Raw genomic sequence first — 22,948 nt, 5'->3', positions numbered from 1 at the left:
TGTTAAGCCAATATCAAACAGTGTTATTAATATGTGAATAAACTTAATGTATCACCTTATCAAAATTGACCTGAAAGAAAACCCACACAGGAGACAGAGGTCCTAATATGTAAAATCTGCGGCAGAAAGGGGATCTTGTTCATTACAGAGATGGTACAGAGGTTTGAACAAGCCCAGTCTGCTGACAGCGGGGACATGCCTTTCATAGCTACTAACAAGTAAACACTAATGTCATCTTTCAAAGTTATCAATCGTCATGTCAACTTAGAAACATCTGACTGGCTATCTGCCAGGACATTTGTAGGAGGAGTCCCCCTGACTTGGAAAGCAGGGAGGCCCCTCTGTTGACGTCATCTTGGTCCTGGAAACACATGTAAACAGAAATAGGAGACACACAAAGGCTGGTAGAAAACAACTTACACAACTGATTATACAAGTGGCCTATTTCTTTATTAAACTGTGGACTACATATTCAAATGATTATATTTTCATAATACGTATACATGTAGGCCTAGAGAATTTCTTAACATATTACAATTGATTTGGCAGTCCCAAGCCGTCATAATTTCTTTGAGAAGCAAGACAGACAGACTTCCTGGTCTTAATGCTTGGCGCGTTTAGTCCATGTAAACAAAGCTGTCAGTCAGAAACGCACCGAGTCACCATGACACAGCTAGGCAACTCTACGGGTGGTTGCCACCCAGGTGATAGTAGTAGGCTGCAGCTTCATTGTTCAGTGTGGGATACCGGTCTCAGAACACCAACCTACTGATGCGCACTGGGTTCCGCGTGCTGAATAGAGTTCGCCATAGGCCTACAATTAACGCAAACAATATGAAGGCAAGAGTAGTCGCCAAAACAGTTCTCAGCGTGGAACAAGCCGAGGGAGTAGGTGCACGAGTTCGGAGAAGCATCGGAAGAAGAGAGGTGAGTTGTTCCAATAGCCAATAGCCCAGTTCTGGACTGCGCCATCATAATCGTGTGAAGTAGTTCTAGGTTACAATGCAGTGAGCCTGTTTGTTTTTTACACAGTCTTGTAAAGAATGTCTCTTGTCTTTTCAGCTGACGAATTTAGACCCGTTTCTAATGTTGGATGAATTTCGTGTCAGCAAGCCTGCGGGATTTCCTGACCATCCGCACAGAGGATTCGAAACAGTAAGAAATTATTATACAACAAACACAAGTACTTCTCTAATTTACTGTCATATATTTATCAGAACCACGAGTATACTCATGAACGGCGTGACGTTTTCCATGCGCGTTACGCCCATTTGTGGGGGAAACCATGCAAGTCAATTCATGTTGGGGTTTAATAAACGAAAGGTATGCCTACGGGCCTGTATACTAGCGTTGTTCACGCGCAACATGGCGAAAACGTGTATTTAGACTAGCCGATTTACCATAAGTTGATGAGACATTGGGTTTGTTTTCAGCCCGTAGCCTACCCGGATGGCCGTTCATTATTCATGGAAGCTACAAGTATTCCTGCTATTCACCACTTGATGGCACAATTGGGCAAATGTTTTAGAACTAAACGACAGCGATGTAAATATGATGGGTGATGAGAGACATTCGTGTTGTAATCATATCTCCACATTGCTCCAGCCAATTTAATGGACCCGCTGATCCTATTAACTACTACTCTTGAGCCAGGTTGATGAGCTAATTAGTGTTATAACCTGTTACATGGACCACAGGCAGAAGGAATATCTGGCACTGGCTGCATAGTCCAGTGCAGATATCATATCAAAAATGACAACATTCTCTGCTACTGTAGGCTACAGCGGTTCCTAAAATGTAACCATGACAAGGCCCTCCATATAGGCTACTGGTAGATTCCAGCCAAGACCCACCTCACAGGGGTTGTACAATAGTATTTTTCTGTGCATCCCCTTCACAACCATAGTCTGGGTCCAGGGCCAGTCCGAGGCATGGGCGAGCTATGCAATGGCTTAGGGCCCCCATGCCACCAGGGGCCCCTGAGGTTAGCAAAGTTTCAGGAAGAAATAAACTCTCCACCATTTCGCCTAGTCATATATTTCTTTCTCATGTACCTCTTACCGCCACAATGGAAACAGGAACCATTATACAGTATATTGGGGGCCACATGACGGTGAGTACAACGTCATAGTATTTCATGTACCATGATAAATGATACCCTCATGTTAAATTGCTTTTCGTTTGAGAAATGTTGCACCAAGAAGTGCAGTGCATGATGGGTACACGATCTACAGACAACCTACCTATGTCCTCAGCTCCTACCCCTCACTCGTGCAAGTAAAGGAAGCTTATGAAGCATCTGATGCTGAGTTGGTGGTGGTATTCAGGGGCCCGGGAAGACATTTTGCTTAGGGGCCCATAAACTCTTGGCGCGGCCCTGTCTGGGTCTGTTCATCAGTGCCCCACTGGGATATATAAAATAATAGTGATACCGATAATAGTAGTAATGATCAGAGATGCAATAATTAATGGGAATTTGTTAAAGCTTATTTTGGATTATTGTGGAGTACATTTTTTATTTTGTTTCGCTATACTTTACCTGCCAACCTACCGCAGCTCCCCTAGCATCCCCTCGCGGCTCCCCACATTAAAAAACACTGCTTTAGTACACTGCATACCTGTAGCCTAATACTGATGAAGTAAAATGTGTCAAAAAATACTTTGCATTGTTATAGTAGTAGTCAAGTCAAGTCAAGTAGGTTTTATTGTCAAATTCTTTACATGCACTGGTCACACAAAGAATTTGAAATTACATTTCTACAGACATACAGACATAGACTAATCTAGGTAAGGACATAGACAGTATAGACATAGACAGTACTTATACATGGACTTAAGACAGTGCTCATACAGACATTTAAAGTGCAAGACTGGACAACAGTACAGTGTGTGTGTGAGTATGTGTGTATGAGTGTGTGTGTGTGTGTGTGTGTGTGTGTGTGTGTGTTTAGTAGCGGTACTCCATAATACTTTGCCACAATGGATATCTCCCAACTGCAACAATTAGGTTGCAGTAAACAATTGTTCGCCTGCCAGTATAAAAACTCCTCATGAACACAAAGAGGTCACCTATAATATTTCCAAACAGTACTATATGAGGCTCATTACTTCTCATAAACCAAGATTAATCATAGTAGGAGAGTGTGAGTGTCAGCACACCTCAGAATGTCAAGAATGCTGTGTCACACGCAGGGCAGCTGACAGCTTTGGCTGGGCCCGGGACATAGACATCTGAAAGGGCCCCAAACCCATACAATGTAATAAGGATCCATTTCTGGGCCCCCTCTCTCCCTGGGCCCCGGAGACGTGACCCCTTTGTCCCCGCCTGTCGGCTTCCCTGGTCAGACGTTTGTTTACTTGTAGTTACCCGGCCCTCAAAGCTTCCTGTCATTTTCCAAAATGAAATGTATTTAAAACGCTGAGCCTTTTATAATGTGACTCTGAGATCTGTCTTTCTCTCTTGATTTTTTACAAATAAAATACTGTTTGTCTTAATATTTTGTTGTAGGGGACTTTTCAAAAAGCCCACACCTTATGAAAACATGAACATACATTTACAATATAAAGAATAATCACATAAAATATGGCTCACATGTCAGTGTGAGATGTACCAATGGATGTTATCTTATTATTTTACTTAAAACAGGATTCTATTCTAGTCTGGTCAATTTAAGGCTTCTTTTTAACTGTATATGTACTGTAACAACACATATTTGGTACTTACACTGGTATGCCTTACCCTGACTGCTATTAAATGTTATTACATACTTAGTGAAGTAAAACTTTATCTTAATGTAACAAGGACAGAGAGAGAGAGAGAGAGAGAGAGAGAGAGAGAGAGAGAGAGAGAGAGAGAGAGAGAGAGAGAGAGAGAGAGAGAGAGAGAGAGAGAGAGAGAGAGAGAGATGGTCTGCAAGACTACCAAGAGTGCAGTGTCACAGGTGTGTTTGCTTGCAGTCACGTGACCTTCTGATCTTTCTAATTTAATTTTCCAAAATAATGTCCCTAAAACAATTCAATTCAATGGTTTTTATGATTCTGTGGAAGAATCACAGGAAGAAATAGCTCCCATTCCATTATTAACACCCCACATATCTATGCCAAATAAATCTTTAATATGAGTGTCTGTTTCCTAACTGTAGACCGTTTTCAAATCTTTATGGACAGAGTGTGAGTTAGAGAGAGAGAAGAGAGAGAGAAAGCAAAAGAGAGAGAGGAGAGGGAGAGAGAAGAGAGAAAGTGAGAGAGAGAGAGAGAGAGAGAGAGAGAGAGTCTCTGTGTAGCCTACTGTAGCCTCACGCCAGACTTCCCAGAATGCCAAGGGTTGCCGTGTCGCAGGTGTGTTTTGCTTGCGAGTCACATGGCCCCTGGAGACCACAGCTGCGGCAGAAGATCACAGGGCCGCCGCAGCTGGAGAGCGACTGGCCCCAGCCAGAGACAGATGCTGACCTTTGACCTCCCTCTCTCCTCTTCCTGTCAAGTGTCTCCTCTGCGTGGGAGAGAGCATGTGACCCCTTCTCGGCTCCGTCTTCACAGCCCTGCCGCACGGCCGCAACTTGGCTGGGCGCTTGCATGAGGAATAGGGGTGTTAATAGTAATCCAGTCGTATCGATGCATCGATCCTACAGCTGGTCATTCAATTGATCGATTCATCCACAAGAGAATCGATTTTTCGTTATTAATCGATTCATCGATTTCTGTTACTGTTGCACTCATTATTTGAGCCATTTTATTTTGCTCATGCAGTAATACTAATACTGGCTGTAATAACAATGTTCCTCAAATACATGCGGATATTTCAGCTTTTGCAAATATATTTAACATTTCACAGATAAGCCAAGTCTGTAAGTTTTAAAAAAAATGAATTGAATTGGAACATTCCTAGGTATTGAAAATAATAGAATCGTTGGCCTAAGAAATCGATATCGAATCGAATCGCCATGAAGTCTCTGATTTACACCCCTAATGAGGACATGGGCCCCGTTAAACATTTGCTGTTACTAGAATGACATTGTACAAGTTGCACTGTATTAACTAAAGCCTTTGAGTTCACAATCAGCAAAAACGGCAAAAATGAATGGTTAAAAGTTAACACATACTATACAGTATGTGGCATAAACTACAACAGTGTGTGTGTTAGTCTGTTATAAATATGGCATAAACTCTTAAACATTTGCCGTTACTAGAATGGCAATGAGCAAGTTGTACTGCATTACATAAAGGCTGTGTGTGATATCGCGATAGTAAAGTCTTTTCTACGAGTATTACAGTGTTCCACTGATGGAGCAGTGCTCATTATCAGGCCACAAGCAACAGGTGCCCTACTTCACAGAGCATATTGCACTCTTGCACACTGTCCTCATTTTGCAGTAGAATTATTGTTTGATGTGTGTGTCTAGTGACTCATCTGGCAACTTTAATGCAAAGGAAGGGGGGTACACCTTGAAGCAAACGTCATCCCAATAACCTCTCACTGTTGCAATTTGTCACATTTGTCTCTCACTTTATGAAAACAGTTGTCATTGCACGCTAAGAACTCCATGCAAGATTTTATGCAACCAACATCCTGCAATGTATTATTCGACCACACATTGGACAAATAAAATATTGTATGAAGTTCTGAGTTAGTGACAACGCTTTCATAAGCCTATTGGAGCTCTGTACGCACCTCACATGGTGTGCATTTACTACAACTGAAGAAATTATTTGTGTATTAAGTTAACCATCATTGACTTCTAGCCGTTTGTTTGATGGTGGGCTCATGCACTGTCTGATACTGTTGCTTGATTGCGTCTGCAGCAGTATAGCTGTGTAGGCTACAGGGAGTTTGAATAAGAGGATGTGGGATGTTGCGTGAGGCGTGCATGCTAGTTCCATTATACATTTGTAAGTCACATATGCTGCTAAAGTACTTTGTGTTCCGTGCATGCTTTCTCCAGCTATGAAATCATATCCTGTTTGTTCTGAAAACGGTGCTGCACCGGCTTTAAAATACGTTTTACCCTTTCACCCAGATAGCATTAATGTATAGCTGATTTATGTACAGACCAGTGGAAGTGGGCGTGTGAGGGGTGGGGTGGAGTGGGGGGTATGCCCCTGGGAGGCGTTTGTGGAAATGAATATGTAACCAAGTTTCTGCTTAGATAATGTATGTTTTTTATCCTTTTAATTATAAATGAAATAAATGTATTTGAGTCTAAGAAACTATTGGGTCTGGGTCTGTCACTACGTTTTCTTCAGCTAAACCATGGTTACTGTATACGCAATGATTCAATTTACCTTTATTCATAATTATGGCATACAGTACTCCATCAATTCATTTTCCTTTCTTTGTTGATTAATTTATTGATTGACTCATTGGTTTATTCACCTGTTGACTTGCTTGTTTCTTTCTTGTAGGTCACCTATCTGTTGAAAGGTGCTTTAGTACATGAGGATTTCTGTGGCCACAGAGGAACCTTGGAGCCAGGGGACCTGCAAGTATGTATTAAAGGCACACTATGCAACTTTTAAAGTTTTGTTTGCAATTGTTTACGCACAAAGAAATTGTATGTAGTATATGACAGTATGTCTAAACACTCATATTTCTCATCTACCTCTCAAGTTAGCAAAGCCTAATATAACTCTCATCCTTGACATACTTTGCAAATCAACACCATTCTTTCTCTGCGAGTCTTGAAAACTGTGTTTCATTTTGTTGTAGTGAGAATATGTTGTGCATTTTGTGTGAGCAGTAATCTAATTGAATTTGTGTTTTTTTTGGGGAAAAACACAGCGAGTGTGGAAAAATGTGCGTAAGCAGTTGTAAAAAAAAATGTACGTTAATCATGACGATGGTTATTTATTACATATTACTTGTTGCCTTGATTTATTACATGATGAATGGACATCCTCTAGGCAGCCATAGTACTGCTACTCTGGCAGTGAAGTCCCATATGGGGGAGGCTCATGTAAGAACCAAGCTTAAAGGACCAGTTCAGTTAATTTCAATATGCCTTTGTATTGCTCACGCTACCCTTGACTTGTCAGTACCCGGTGATGCCACATTTTTTGGCTAAGCCCTTTCCGAGATATGAGTTATTCTACAAATATTTTCCCAAAAGGTACCGCTGTTTGTTAGTTGTCTGCTGATGTTGTATAACCTTTCGGATGTTTTTGGGAATAAATGAAATAGTTTTTTTGAAATGTAAACAAAGCGCTGCCCCCATTACAATGACCAAGATCTCGGAAAAGGCTGAAGAAGAAGAAGAAGAAAAAAATCTCAGGTACTGACAAGTCCAGGGTAGTGTGAGCATTACAACTGCATGGTTAAAGGACTGAACTGGTCCTTTAAGTGGCATACTGCTGGCTTACAGTCTGAATGCCCCCTTACTGAATCTACAGTATAACCTCCTGTAGCACTGATAATCATTTTTGACCCTACTGAATGCAGAAATACTCACAACAACCAGCTTTCATCACACACACACACACACACACACACACACACACACACACACACACACACACACACACACACACACACACACACACACACACACACACACACACACACACACACAAGAGCAGCTCCAGCTAATGAGAGATCATAGCTGCGGGCGATTTCCTGTGTTTTCCCAGTCGTAAAGCTGGCTTCCCTTGTCTCTGGTCAGCGAGGGTATGCTTTAATGGGTGCAAATGTCTGTCTCTAGTCCTCTGCGCCACTACCACCACACTAACCCTATGTAGGTAATCCTGCCCTACAATACCAAACGGCTGTAACGGCATGCTAATATTGCGAGAAAGGAATTTTTAAATTTTATTTCTGAGATTACATCTTGTTTTTATTACTATTATGTAAGACGCTAACATGCATCAGCACTATTATGATTAGTTATCTCATATTGGACTGGCTAGGCTAGGGCAATATTACAGTATAGGCTACTCATCAGTTTCAATATTAGGCCTACTGCACTACTGAAGTTACTGTGCTTTCTCTTAGTAGGGTATACAGTTGAGAAGAACACACTGTGCAAAAAAAAACAGAGAGCTCTGGCCTTGACTTGAACAGCCCTGTGGAACAGGCAGGGTGTAAAAAGCTGCTGACACTGCCCCGGTGTCTTCCTTGGTTACCCTAGCGACTGCCCCCCAGTGTACGCACGCAGTCCCCCAGTGATGCCCCCTCAGCCTTTAAGGAACCAGAGTGGAAATTTCCATTAAGCACATATAAGTGGGGGCTGAGACAGGCTAAACTCTAAGCGTTATTTAGTGTCTGCTGTAAAATTGCTAGTGGTTCATTTCCAACTCACTGTCCCACATACAGTAGTGTTTAAATTAGGATTGTTATTTTGTCCTTATGGTTATGTGTACAATAATATGGCCACACTTGTATAATACCACATGTCTATGCTGTTTTACTTGCAGTCTATTTTATGGCAAATGCTATAAAGCCTTTAAAGTTACTAGCAGTATGTCTGCACCTGGATAGCAGTGTGTGCGGATGGTGCCATGTTCAGGGCAGCGATGAGACATTATGGAGAGGAGCTCTTGGAATATGCAATGATCTTTTAGTTCGTGTTTCCTGTACATATGGGTCAGTTAAGTGAAGCATCAATTCCTTTGTATGTCTACTGCACGTGAAGAAATGAACAATAAAGCGTAACTTTGGCTCCAACTGCTATCCTACAACTACCCCAAACCACAACACATATGGTCTTGTGTGTCCATTAGCCTGTTCTATGTTCCTGCAGTGGATGACTACTGGGTGAGGTGTGGTCCATGCAACGCTCATCTTTTTTTGTCATGAATTTAACCCAAATTATGACCTTTTTGAGCAGCAAGGTCAATTTTCTAACTGTTCTAACATCCTGCAGTGCATGGGCGCTAGCTGGCCGAGGTGTCCATGTCATCAATTGAACTTACAGTGGGAACACACCGCCGGTGCTGAACGTGTGGAAAGATGCGGAAGTAATTGACTTTGTATGGGAGAGAAGGCGGCAGAAATGTGAAAAGCAGCAAACGCGTTTCTAGGGGCGAGGCCGTCAAAAGCCGAGGGCGTCAAAAGTTGAACTTCATCTAAAAATATGTAACGCTGCAGGTTGAACTGTTTGCCGCGTTCAACGCCCCTGACCTGTGCTTTCCAGGCAGTCAGCAGCGTTATGGCTCTTTCAACACCGGTGGTGTGAGACGCACTGTGTTTGACACATCCTTGTACTAAAAATATATGTTCATGTGATCATTTTCTGGTCTGTGCGCATACCTGTTCAACAAAGGCGCTTTTGCACACCTCTGTGGTTGGGCAGGCGCGTAGGGCGTTATCCCAGCGGGGTTGTCAGTCAAGTGCAAAGAAATCACGCACACTGTCCATTCCACCAAGAAACTTTGTGCGGGATTTCTTTACACTGTGCGCATACCTGCCATGGTCGGGAATTGAACCTGCAATTATGGCCTTTTGGCACAGCCATACAATGAACAGTATAATGATTTTGTGGCCCTGCCGTGGCCTACCGGTGGGGCACGGGATTGCTGTGCCAGGTTCAATTACGGTTCAATTCCAGGTTCAATTTCGGCCTGGGTCATTTGCCGATCTTTCCCTGTCTCTATTTCCCCACTCCTTTCCTGTCTCTTTTCCACTGTCCTTTCAAAAATAAAGGCAAAAAACCCTTGAAAAATATATTTAACATTTTCAAAAATAATAATGGTTTTGTTCTTATTTTTCTTGTCCGTGTGCATCACGCAGTGGATGACGGCCGGCCGAGGTGTGGTGCATGCGGAGATGCCCATGTCAGAGGGGCCCGTCCACGGCCTCCAGCTGTGGGTGAACCTGAGGGCGGCCCACAAGATGGTGGAGCCCCAGTACCAGGAGCTGAAGGCACGAGAGATCCCCAGGCCCACCATGGAGGGCGTCACAGTGGCCGTCATCTCAGGGGAAGCCCTGGACGTGAAGGTGAGTGGTCAGTTACCGTATGTACACTTGTTGGATTGAACTATCCCTCGCGCAGAGCCTACGTAATAACTGTATTGCGGCCGAGAATGTAATAACCATGTTTTACTCTGTTACATAGCCTCTTACTGCAGATGGGGTCGCCGGCGGGCCTATTCACTATTTGCTGAAAATACTCTACTACATCATAACAACATTTCTATGACAGTACTGAGAACCTTAAGTAACAGATTAAGACATAGACATTACAATTTTGGTGACAGTAAGGTTATAACATAGTATAGGTGCTGCGCCAAGGGGTTAAGGGTCTTGATGTGCCATAGCAGTCTCGATATGATGTGTTTGAGTCTTATCAGCAAAGAGTGAACGAAGTACTGGTGGGCCCATCTGCACTAAGAGGCATGGTCCCTGTTATGAATTTGCTGTTACTGGAATGACAGGGACCAAGTTATAATGTATATTTGTACTGTGGTAGATGACTATGACAGTGTTCCACTGCTGGAATGGTGCACATTTAGGCTAATTTAGGCTACAGTGGATTCTACAGTATTGCAAGTGTGACCTCATTGTTGATCCAAATAGCATGTTAGTGTTTGTTCAAGTTGTATGAAGTAGTATAATTTATAAAATTCATGTCACAGGACTGTCCAGTAATGAGGATAATTAACATTTCATCCATATTCTCCAGAACAGTAACCCCATAATGGATACCGTTCCATCAGTGGAACACCGTAATAGTCACTGGAAAGTTCACTATGACAGTACAGTACTACACTTCTATGACATAACACAGGGCCTTTAGTAATGCACCACGACTTGGTCATTGCCATTCTGATAACAGCAAATGTATAATGCTTCGTCTTAACGGAAAATGGATAGCTGTTTATTTTAGGGTTACTTTTTATTGTATTTGTATGGAACATCATGTAATATTATGCTCTATTATGCACTTACACAGATATCCGTGACAGACAACATAGTGTTAAATGTTATTTAACACCATTTTCCCTAATTCATGTTTCATGGGAGATAAATTAAACCGTAACCAAAAAAGTCTACAAAGGTCTACATTGCAATGCCAGGTGCACCTGCGCCCACTGCTGTTTTCTTTTAGCATTGCAGTGCACTGCCTATAGTGTTTCCCTGAAGGACCCCTCCTCACTCTCTTCATCTCATCTTTCTCACTCTCCTCTTCCTCTTCACCCTTCGCTTTTGAGGAACTCACCCAGAAAGGTTGGACTGCCTCTGTAACCTCCTCCCCACCCTCCTCACTGTCTTCATCCTCCTCACCCTCCTCATCCTCCTCACCCTGCTCTTTTGAGGAACTGACCCAGAAAGGTGCTTTGTGGCTTCCAGTCATCTGGGAGAATGTTTGTGTTGACTGAGTCTAATTGTTCGGCGGGCCCCTCTACTCCCAGACAGACTTGATGTAATAACCCCGTGAACCCCAAGCCTTTTGGAGTCTTGTTTTCTTTTCTTTTCTTTTTGCCTTTCTTTTCTTTTCTTTTTTTCGCTTTGACATTTTGATCAACCACATAAATTACTACCGACTGCATCCTCACTCACATATGTCTAGGCCTGGCCGGATAAACTCAGGAAATGAGGAGCAGATTTCCGCCGAGACTATAGCTCCTTTCTTCTTGTAATTTAGCCAGTTGGTGACTTTATTTTCGTTTTTTTTTTCTTCTTTGTCTTCAATCCTCCATCAACCAATGAGGTTGCAGTTGTTGTTGTATTTGGGTTACTTTAGGGCATCCTGAGTTGAGGTGGCCTAATGAAGACCATAGGGTGTGATGTAGGTCAGCCAAATCCCTTCCCATCATCCTTTGCTGAAGGTTCCAAAATGGTGCACATTGTGCCGGCTCTGGTTAAAGCTGTTGCAGCTTGGTTTGGCAAGCAAGGGCTTTGCTGTCCGATGACGAAAACAGTTGGCATGTCTCACAGCTTATCTGGCGTGAAGGAGAATTTGCTCTGTGGGAGGATGGCGATGGATGAAGGTGGGGGGAGTATTGTGGTGGTTCACTGAAAAACACAAGAGTAAGAATGTCTCGTCTTGTTCTGGCACTTTTTTAATCTCGTCTCATATGTCTCTGTCTCTGTTGCCGTCTCATTACCTTCTCTATTTTGCCTCTTTTGATTCCTAGTCAAAAGTCTACACACGCACTCCCACCATTTATCTGGATTTCAAGCTAAAGCAAGGGGCAAAGCATGTGCAGCCAATACCAACAGGTGAGACAAATGACACACCATGCTCTTCATGAACATTTCCGCTTCACAAACCTTTATTGTCATTCGTGTTTTAGCCAAGGCATATTTGTTACATTCCTCAATATGAATGTTAATTGCTAGACAGAGAGATGCTGAGCGCTCTCCTTTGTTGTGTACTCTAAATTATGACGGTGCTCTTGAAGTTAAAAGACAAAATCCATTCTCCAAAACTTGGTGGCCGTTGGGCCTACTTCAGGCGACTTTTGCATAGAGACAAGAAGTAGAACGAAAACATGCAGGGGGAAGAAGGACACACAGTGCAGCCATTATCAAAACTCATATACAAAGATGCGAGAGGCGAGGGAAAAAAATATCCAGGACGAGCCCCCAATATGTTACAAATAGCAACATAAAAGGGTCAAAACACTGAAAAAAGGGTGCTCGTTTAAATGTAATGCTACAAGAAACATGTCTAGGGGATAGCAAAAAATACAAAGGTAGAAACGAGGAGCTGTGCTCCTGTACCAAAACACAAATAGGTCAAGGCCGTTAAGGCATCCAAAAATCAAAAAGCCAATATGCGAAATACAAGCCAAAAGGCAAAATCGAAAACAAAGCAGGCCAAAAAGGCAAATCAAAAATCGGGCGTCGATCTACGGCCGGGCATACAGCAAAGTGGGAAGTGGCAGGGCGGAAGCGAGAGAGATGAGACAGAGCAGTCGTCGGCCACCACTTAAATACTGCACCGCCCCCAGGCCACAGGTGTTACCACTGATCAGCGCTGCAATGTTGAGGGCAAACACACATACAGTACAGGCCAAAACCTTCTCATTTATGCATTCTCTTTATTTCTGTGGATTTTCATTGTGTAATTTCATGGAGGGCATCAAAACTGTGCATGAACACATGTAGAATTATGTGCTTACCAAAAAATATCATTCCAGCTGTCCAAAAGCAATGTCAGCAATGTCAGCAACGTCAACACAGCACAACTGATGGCCGCACACACTTCAATAAGATTATTTTTTGTCTATTTTCAAGTAAAAAAGCCCAGTCAGTCATGTCAATCTTAATTGAATGTTTAAGTCCTCCAATAAGAAAAGAAGGAAGGTCCGCACTTTCTTCCTTCACTTCCTTCTTTTCATGTTTAATCGTGTTTAAGTCCGGCACCTGTTTAATCTGGATGTGCACGCTCTCCAAAACGCTACTAAGTCCTCCAATAACTCACTAGAATTGTAGAACTCTGTAGAATTTTGAGACCTAAAACCTAGTTTTAAACACTTGCCAATACAAGCATTTTACAGTTATTTTCTTTATCTGATATTGAGTCACAGCCAGTTACTTGGAAAGGTCAAACCTGTGTTGTAGGGAATCTGTGGCAGGGATTTTCACTTTCCAATTTACTTTTTGTACCACTGTTCCACCTAGAAAACCAGCTATGTTTGACCAAGTGACCATTATCAGATCAAGAAAATCTTTCTTGTATTGCTTGTATAAATTAAGATTGACTTGACTGACTGGGTATTTTTACTTGAAAATAGATGTTTTTATTTTATATATATTTTCATTTTTTTGTTAAGCACATAATTATACATGTGTTAATGCACAGTTTTGATGCCCTCCCTGAAAATGTACAATATTCTGTAAATAGCCACAAAAATAAAGAGAATTAATTAAATGAGAAGGTGAGTCCACACGTTTGGCCTGTACTGTTTGAAGGGGGAGCCAAGTACAAAAATTGAGGGAAAATATCACCACTTGGTGGTAACAAGGTATTTTTTACAATGAAAAACCCTTTATTTTAAACTCACCAGGGCGTGACCGCTTATGTGAACATAAATGTGAACCCCTCTTCTCTCTGAAGACGTACAAAGAAAGATTCTCGACCCATCGTGCTGCTAGTTTATTTAACGTTTTACTTAACCTCATAGCTGCATTGCATTCATTGTTTGCCACCTGACCAAATCCTGTGCGGTGCCAGAGGACATAACTCGTCAGTGTGACTGTGCGAAACATCTGTGAAGGAAGACGGAGGTTTTAACTGGTCGCATCCTGTGCAGTGCCAGAAAATGACTCATCATAGTGGCTGGAAGACTGAGGTTTTATGACTGTTTTATTCCAGGGAAAATGGAAATGGAAATTTTCCGTTCCAGTGAAAATAAGGTTTAATTCTGATGATAAATAAATAATGATAAATGATTCAAAATTAGACAAATGTCTAAAAAAAGCTTATAACTACTGATTTATAACATTGTAAACGTGTGTGACTGTTCACACATGCAAACGCATGCTCCTAGCATGGATCAATGGCAGCTCTGTCCAGGGCCGGCGCTAGGCATAGGCAGACCAGGCGGTCGCCTAGGGCGCCAAATGTCTTGGGGGCGCCAAGTCCCACAGAATTAGAAAATTAAGTAAAATAAAGCATTCACCTTTATATTGACAATTAATATTAATGTGCACTCACACAGTACATAAGGATGCATTAGATCAGCTGTGCTCGATCAGATGTATGGCACTACGTTTACACATGCCAATTTCTAATTCCACCAAAAGCAAATAGGGGTGCTTGCCTAGGGCACCAAATTGACTTGAACCGGCCCTGGCTCTGTCACAAGGGGTCAGAATGTTGGATTAATGTCACATGTTGAAATCAAAAATCCTTCCGTAAATAAAGGTCTGAATGCTTGCACAGATCATTTGTACAGTTACAGCACAGCAGACCTTAAAAAGGTCACTGTCCCTGGCAGCGGAAGGCCACCAGTTTGCGAAAGGAATTTCATTACAACTACGTGAATTGATTTTGTTCATTTGTGCTGAACCGGCGCGAATGTGCATTGGTCACACAGAAGGTCAGGGATGATCTCAAAGATGAGGCACTATAGTGTTGTCGTATCCAGCATTTCATTCAATAATTGCATTATATAACCGTTTCTTTCTGTCTGTCTTTCTGTCTTTCTTTCTGTCTTTCTTTCTGTCTTTCTTTCTTTCTTTCTTTCTTTCTTTCTCTGTCATTCTCTCTTTCTTCATCACTCACACGATTGGCTATCTCTGTCTACCTTTCTTTCCGTATTTCTCTCTTTCTTTCTTTCTTTCTTTCTTTCTTTCTTTCTTTCTTTCTTTCTTTCTTTCTTTCTTTCTTTCTTTCTTTCAGGCTGGACTGCATTCATCTACACCCTTTCTGGATCTGTTTGTGTTGGTAAGTGTTTTAGTTTGGAGAGGCCGTTTGCCTGTGTGTGGGTCTCTTTTCTTTCCCAGCACATCCATGTCTCATTTCCCCCCTTTCCCCTTCTCAGCCAAGCATGGGATACATTACTTAGCACCTCCTCAAGGAATTAGCAGGTGCATTTATTTGATTATTTTTTTCCGGTCTATTTTTCTGTGGCAGTCGGACAGCTGACATCAGAGCTGAGGCCCGTCTTTGTGATCTTGAGCCAATGGCTACTCCCCAGCTTGGGAAAAAAAATGGCCCAACCCTTGATGTTTAATTTATGGACACCATTTTGATGACTTCCAGGTTGAAATGGACTCACTGCACTAGCCTTAGCCTTGTAAGGATGTAGCCTGGCTACATTGCTCCAATGAATAAACCTCAGCTGTTTAGCACGACATAAATAAACACAGGTCTAATTTTCCTGATTTGGGAAGGTGGAAAATTGGACACCTATGCTTCTTTAGCCCCTCTCCAACTAATCAGTGTCAGTGAAAGCAGTGAAAACAAATCAAAGCTGGATGTCTATGTGATCAAATAGTGGCTATAGATTTACCTTGTTGGCTTGACAATGCAATACAAGAGTGGGAAGAAGTCAGAAACACAAAGTTCCTTATACTATATCTGACCATCTATTTTGGCTGTAGTGTAGCATCTGTAAGCTCATGTAAGAGTATGGTGGATTCAACGCAGCTGGTTGCGTGATGTGCCTTGTTTTGTCTTCTGCTCTGGAGAGTGGGTGTGTTTCGTGTTTCTTTCCACCCTAAACTGAAAGCGTCTCGCCAGTCCAGGCATTTTGGTTTGCCCCAAATTCACTGGATGTTTGAGGCCACTTGTGCTGATATACTGTATGTCATCAGCCCATTGCTTGTCCTGTCCTATGCTCTCTCCTCTCCTCCTCCAGCACCATTGCGTGAGAACCGGCATTGTCGGTCTGTCCAGAAATCCTGGGCCTTTCCCCCTGTTCGCATTTTTATGGCCTGCATGATGATATTTATTACACTCAGCTCCATCACTCGGGCCCATCATCACCCACCACCTTTCAGTTTGAGTAATATGAGTTCAATGGGCGTGTGACTTCAATGGGATAAGAGTTCAATAGAGAGGCTTAGCACCAACAATGTGGTTAGCAGAAACACAGTGCACGTAGGTGTGTGTTTCTCACCAAGTCTTTGATGTACTGAAATGTGTAATGTTTGGAGGCGTGTAGGTCTATATATCCATTCCAGTTACTTAGCGGCAAACTCTTTTGAGTAGCCTCTTACTGCAGACGGGCCCGTTAACGGATCTCAACTGGACTACAGTACATCATAACAAGATTGCTATGACAATGCAGAGAGTCTTATAGTATTTAGTAGTATTATATATAGTATTTGTATTATTTTTCAGACAGGACAGTGGGAGATGACAGGAAACGAGATCGGAGAGAGAGACGGGGAAGGATCGGGATATGACCCGGCCGGGTATCAAACCCGGGTTGCCCATGTAGCAGTCCAGTGCCCAGTGGACCACAATGCAGAGAGTCTTAAATAACAGATTAAGACTTGGTCTTTACCATTTTGGTTACAATTAGGTTATAACAGAGGCTCTGGGCTAAGGCGTTAACGTGACCAGGTTGAATGACAATCTTTACTGCCATGAATACGTAGTAGCCTGTATTGCACAGCTGAACTTATCTGCACAATATAGCATTCATAATTCCATGATGTGCATATGCTTCCAAATAAATAAATAAAAGAGAAAAGCAAGCCATTACATTACTTTCTTTTTTATCAGTCAGGTGAAGGTTTTTTGCTCTATCTGACATGTTTTGACAACGTATAGCTTTCTCAGAGGATCACACGGGTGTTGATGACTGACATGCTTTGTAATGAGCTGATGTTATGGAGGAAGCAGAGGTGATTATCACATCATAACATATGACATAACATGTCAGGTACAGGAACGAAACACGTTTACATGTCCCAGACAAAAGACACAGAATGGCTTGATTTAACAAGAAAACATAACGAACGTCATGCATTTATATTTCCCTCGGCCATTAAATCTAGCGTCAAAGGCAGAAAGCGCTGCATTAACATGTAGTGCGTCTCTTGTGTAAATGTGCCAGCAGCTGTGTCCAATAAACAGCATGTCGGCCACAACAAAAGCCCAGAGCTCTGAAGCGTTTGTGTAAGACTGACTCGGTGCAGAAACTCTGGTCGTTGCTCGCCAGACAGAGGGTGATCATTTCTTTCTCATGCTTATTTGTTGTGACTGCATTTGAGGTTGGACTGTGGTTCGCAAATCATCAGCAGGCTGCGTAAACAGTGATCTGAATGACGTGCATGGCGCATCTTTAGTGTAGTGTAGTGTAGTGTGTGTGTGTGTGTGTGTGTGTGTGTGTGTGTGTGTGTGTGTGTGTGTGTGTGTGTGTGTGTGTGCATGTTTTTTGTGTGCGTGTGTGTGTGTGTGTGTGTGTGTGTGTGCGCATGTTTTTCGTGTGCGTGCGTGCGTGCGTGCGTGCGTGCGTGCGTGCGTGTGTGTGTGTGTGCGTGCGTGCAAGACTAGCAAAGACACAGAGTGAGAGACAGGGAATGCCAATTACGGAAGAGAAAGGAAATGGCAATGACAGCTTAAGTGTACCTCACCAGTCACCACTTCATAGCCTTATCCCTGGTTTTTATTCTTGAGCTTCATTCCTGGTTTGTTTTTAGGTCCAGCTGAAGAACAGAAGCATATTGAACCACATCACACTGTGGTATTTGAAGATGGAGACTGCATTAGAGTAGAGAATAAGGTACAGCAACACAACATATCTGAAGATACAACTCACAGTGTTTCCACACCTGGTCCCTTTCAGCCATTTAAGTGAATTCAGACCTGTGACTCAGCATTTTCGGTGCATATGTGAAGACTCCAAAGTGTACCCAGACCCCTTGGAAGTGAACCGTACTGAGACCTTTATTAACGTCTCAGTGTGGTTCGCTTATGAGTCCTGACAAGTTGTGCTTGTGATTAGGTGTAATCGCTTAAGGAGGGCTGGTATGATCAAAAACAGGACTGAAGCACCATAAAAGCCTAACAGGACCAGAAATATTGGCCGGTTCTTTTTCTAATACACTCACAATATGAACAAAAACAGAACTGAGTCCTTTTGCTGTCGGTTCACTTTTTGGTCCACTTAAAGAGGACTGACTTCTGTTCACGTAGCCCCTTGATGCGCGTCGTACCTCCAGTGGCACGCTGTAATAGTCATTGAAATATAACTACCATAGCACTACAATACTATGACACAATACAGGCCCTTTAATAATGCACCACAACTTGGTCATTACCATACTGGTAACAACAAATGTATAAAGCCGCGTGTTACGGGGTTAAAGGGGACTAGGTGTAAAAATGCTGTTAGTTTACAACGTAGTTGCAGAAAACAAATGATAGAAAACCACTAGCTGATGGCTTTCTGTAATGTGTTAGCCCCGTAATGGACTTTTTTTTGGACATTTTAATTCAACTGTGTGAACAAAACGTAGTTTCAACTTATGTCCTATGTATGTATGTATGTGGACTAGTCCAAAATTTCCAGCCATGTGTTTGTGTGGTTTATACACTATGTGGTGTCTTTCCTGTCTCCCAGGCAACAGAGGAGTCCCATTTTGTACTGATTGCAGGTGAACCTATCAATGAGCCTATGGTTCAGCACGGTAAAGCCACTCATGTGATACACTCCCATACCTATGACATAGTACAATGCATGCCATGACCAAGGATGGATTACTGCAAGGGCCTACCGGGCCCAGGCCCAGGGGCCCAAGAGTCCAGAGGGCCCTGAAGCCCACTCCTCTAAATTTTCATTCTCGTGTTGTGTAAAATCACACTTTTAACAACTCTATTTTCACATATTTTCAGGGTAAAAACACCTGAATGCCCAACAATATATATAACATAACATCTGGAGGGGGGCCTTTCTTGTTGTCTGGCCCAGGGGCCCATGGAGTCATGATCCGTCCCTGGCCATGACATAGTACAATGCAATATAATACACTATAATAATGGAAGATAGTGTAATATTATATAAAATGCATGATAATTTGGGATGTAACACAATGTGATAATGATTTAGCTACTGTATCTAGCTATTATCCATTTACACAACCACATATTCTCCATCTAGCTATCTTCATCATTCAACTGTTTTTGATGGAAGGTTTGACAGTGATGGAGGTTTGTCATTTTCAATTACTGATCCATTGATGTTTCCTTTGTAGGTCCATTTGTCATGAACACAGAAAAAGAAATCACACAGGCCATCAGCGACTACAGAACAAAAACCAACGGCTTTGAAAGGGCAAAATCTTGGCGATCGAAAATAGCTCAGTAAACTTCACCTTGTACAAACCCCAACTCCATAGAAGTTGGGACGCAAGGTTAATTGTGAATAATAACAAAATACTGCCATTTTCAAAAAGTCTGGGTCTGACATTAGTTGGAGAAGGGTACAAAGAAAATATATCAGCCATCAAAACTGACCAAAAATATTGTTTTGGGGGATATTCATGAATATGTAAATCCAACGCGTCTCTAAAGAGTTGGGACGGGGACCATAAAAGGCAGCAAATGTCGAGGGAGACTAAAAACAAAACAAAGGACAACACTTAATAGTTAATAACATTAACCGATGAGATGATTTTACATAAAAACAGTGTTGATTCCTATCTTGGACATGATTTCAAAATGGTAGGTGTATTCCTTCTTGTCATGTTTTGCAATGTTTTCCTTTCTGTAGTGCTTACACTGTGGCAGGTCTTGACCAAAAGCCAGCCATTTTATGTCCTGCTGCCTTATGTTGGAGTTAAACTGTTATAACATAGTAGAGAATGCAATTTCTTCGTACTATGTGGCAGTTATCGAAGATCTCCCTTCAAAATATAAAGCACGAGTAGCTTTTCATGCTGTTTAAAACCCATTTATTTCATTCAGTACTGTATTCAATTCTACAGGTGAGTTAGAACAGCTTAACCAATGTACTACTGCACCCCCATGCCATCATGGAGGCTGACTTTTGAAGTTAGCACCAACACAAGTTGCATGGTCAATTTTCACTGTAGTACAGGATGTGCAAGACTCTATTATTTTCAAAAAGAATTGACTTCTGCAACTTCTGCTGACTTCTGTAAGCAAATTACAGTTTCCCATGTTTTCTGGGTCTATTTCAAATGAGCTCAGGTGGATAGGGGAATGTTAAACCCCTCTATCATTTGCACACATGAGGCGTCCTTAATATGGTCAAGTTTTAACTCTTCTTAATTCTCTGAGTGCTAGAGTGAGACTACAGCCAATATATATTTCATGATGTTATGAACCTATACAATGATTTTAATGACAAAAATATGTCTTATATACACTCAATCACAATAAATCAAGGGAATTCAAAACTTTATGTAATAACTATGGTAATTGTTCCCTCTGCATCTTTAATTCTGAGTGACTCAGCCTCTCTGTAATTGTCTTATACCTGGACACTCAAATTGTACATCAGTACAATTCATTTTGAAATGTTCATCCTTTTTGTTTTATCTTATTTGGATGCTTATAACATTTCACTGATCCCCGTCCCAACTTATTTGAGACGTGTTGCAGTTATCAAATTAGAAATGAGTACATATGTCCCCTAAAACAATATTTTTCCTCGGTTTTAACACTTGATATGTTGTCTTTTCAATATTCTCCATCTAAGGAATGTATTGAATGTCTTGAAAATGATAGCATTTTGATTTTATTCTCAGTTTACCAAACGTCCCCAACTTCACCGGAGTTGGGGTTTGTATATAGTGACCGTGTAATACCTCAGTTGGTGAGCTGTGCTGTGCGTGTAGTGTGTATACAGTAAGGCCAAGTCATCTCTCTGGCATTAAAATATTTATCAGAAGTTGTTTGTACAGCGTTTCCCAACACATGTTTGCAAGATGCTCCATTAAAGCGTGACTAAACACTACCCAGCAATGACTCGTCTCCATCAGCTGTTATCCAAGACCATCAAGTCATTAGTGCGCTATCAGGCTATTAGCACTTGGAAAGGGAGAGAGAGAGAGAGAGGGAGAGAGAGAGAGAGAGAGAGAGAGCATACGCATGTTTGTGTGTGTGTGTGTGTGTGTGTGTGTGTGTGTGTGTGTGTGTGTGTGTGTGTGTGTGTGTGTGTGTGTGTGTGTGTGTGTGTATGTGTCAGGGCTTGTGTCAGGTAGCTTATTCTTTATTCTTAGGTATGCCAAAACAGATTAGCCTCTTTTGGCCCTTGTACATCATTACATTACATTACATTGCATTTGGCAGACGCTTTATAACCAAAGCGACTTACAGTCGAGGACATAAGGACATCAACTGTTCAAGTGTCTCAGTGTCTCACTGAGTTTCTATTTGTCTGATTTCTTTTTGTGTACAGGGAAGCTACATTAGAGCTCACTTTTTTGCCAAAGGTCTACAGCATCATGGTAATAAAAAAAAAACGGAATAAAAAATGATAACAAGAGTGTGTGGCTCGTAGAAAGTGTCTCGTCACTCTGGAAAACTACTAGCCACAGTGGCTGGGAAGCAAAAAAGCTTGTGTCAAAACCTGGTGTGTGTGCGTGTGCGTGTGTGTGTGTGTGTGTGTGTGCACGCGTGTGTGTGTGGGTACATATGCTTATCTGTGTGTGTTTGTGTGTGTGTGTGTGTGTGTGTGTGTGTGTGTGTGTGTACACACCTCATCCACTCCACACCGTGACTGGTGTCTCGGGCTCATTTGCTGTGTGACGCTCCACATCAGTGTAGCGTAGTGCAGCGAACAGCAGAGGCTAACCCTGCTCCCAGAAACTTACTCCCAAACTTCCAGCCCCAGACAGCCGGAGCTGGGGGTTTGCCAAAGCCAAGCCATCTCTCTCTCTCTCTCTCTCTTTCTCTCTCTCTCTCTCTCTTTCTCTCTCTCTCTCTCTCTCGCTCTCTCTCCGTCTCTCTCTCTCTCTCCGTCTCTCTCTTGCTCTCTCTCTTTCTCTCTCTCTCTCTCTCTCTCTCTTACTCTCTCTCTTTCTCTCTCTCTCTCTCACTCTCTCTCTCTGTCTCTCTCTCTCCCTCCCTCCGTCCCCAATCCCTGTTTCTCTCCCCCTCCCTCTCCGTCTCACTCCCTTTCATCCCCTTTCTCTTTCCCTGCACCCCCACCTCTGCTTCGGAGACAGAGAGAGAAAGAGGGGTCTGGATTTCATTTAAAACCACATGTTGCCGTGGGTCGTGCCAATACGAGCTGTGAACCATGGGGTTGGGAACCCGGTGACAACTCCAAATGAGACGACCCTGAGACACACACACACACACATACACTGTCACACACACACACACACACACACACACACACACACACACACACACACACACACACACACACACACACACACACACACACACACACACACAAGGAGAGTTGTGCAGACCATCCTGCCTGCTTGTAAGGTGTGTGTGTGTGTGTGTGTGTGTGTGTGTGTGTGTGTGTGTGTGTGTGTGTGTGTGTGTGTGTGTGTGTGTGTGTGTGTGTGTGTGTGTGTGTGTGTGTGTGTTGATAGAGGGGTGAAGTGGGGGTAGACTAGCCCTCTGGCAGCATC

General features: G+C 42.4%; 1 protein-coding gene across 1 annotated transcript; it reads left to right on the top strand.

The window, feature by feature from the left end:
- The first annotated feature begins 637 nt into the window (after positions 1-637).
- pir (pirin) lies at positions 638-21,315 on the top strand. Its single transcript, XM_063212178.1, has 9 exons — positions 638-927; positions 1,063-1,155; positions 6,400-6,480; positions 9,719-9,925; positions 12,067-12,151; positions 15,282-15,326; positions 18,035-18,117; positions 18,958-19,024; positions 19,589-21,315. Exons 1-9 carry the CDS (start codon positions 772-774, stop codon positions 19,699-19,701), a joined length of 930 nt encoding a protein of 309 aa, XP_063068248.1. The 5' UTR covers positions 638-771; the 3' UTR covers positions 19,702-21,315.
- The last annotated feature ends 1,633 nt before the right edge of the window (positions 21,316-22,948 follow it).

The sequence above is a fragment of the Engraulis encrasicolus genome, chromosome 12 (assembly GCF_034702125.1).
Source record: "Engraulis encrasicolus isolate BLACKSEA-1 chromosome 12, IST_EnEncr_1.0, whole genome shotgun sequence".
In the NCBI taxonomy this organism is placed as follows: domain Eukaryota; kingdom Metazoa; phylum Chordata; class Actinopteri; order Clupeiformes; family Engraulidae; genus Engraulis; species Engraulis encrasicolus.
The sequence above is the reverse complement of the archived record's forward strand: the minus strand, read 5'-3'. Positions and strand labels throughout refer to the sequence as shown.

Bases quoted from the DNA above. Each gene is read 5' to 3' on its own strand.
- pir (XM_063212178.1), top strand. From the start codon at position 772: ATGCGCACTGGGTTCCGCGTGCTGAATAGAGTTCGCCATAGGCCTACA. The intron at 928-1,062 runs GTGAGTTGTTCC...TTGTCTTTTCAG, and splicing joins GAAGCATCGGAAGAAGAGAG to CTGACGAATTTAGACCCGTT. The intron at 15,327-18,034 runs GTAAGTGTTTTA...GTTTGTTTTTAG, and splicing joins TTCTGGATCTGTTTGTGTTG to GTCCAGCTGAAGAACAGAAG.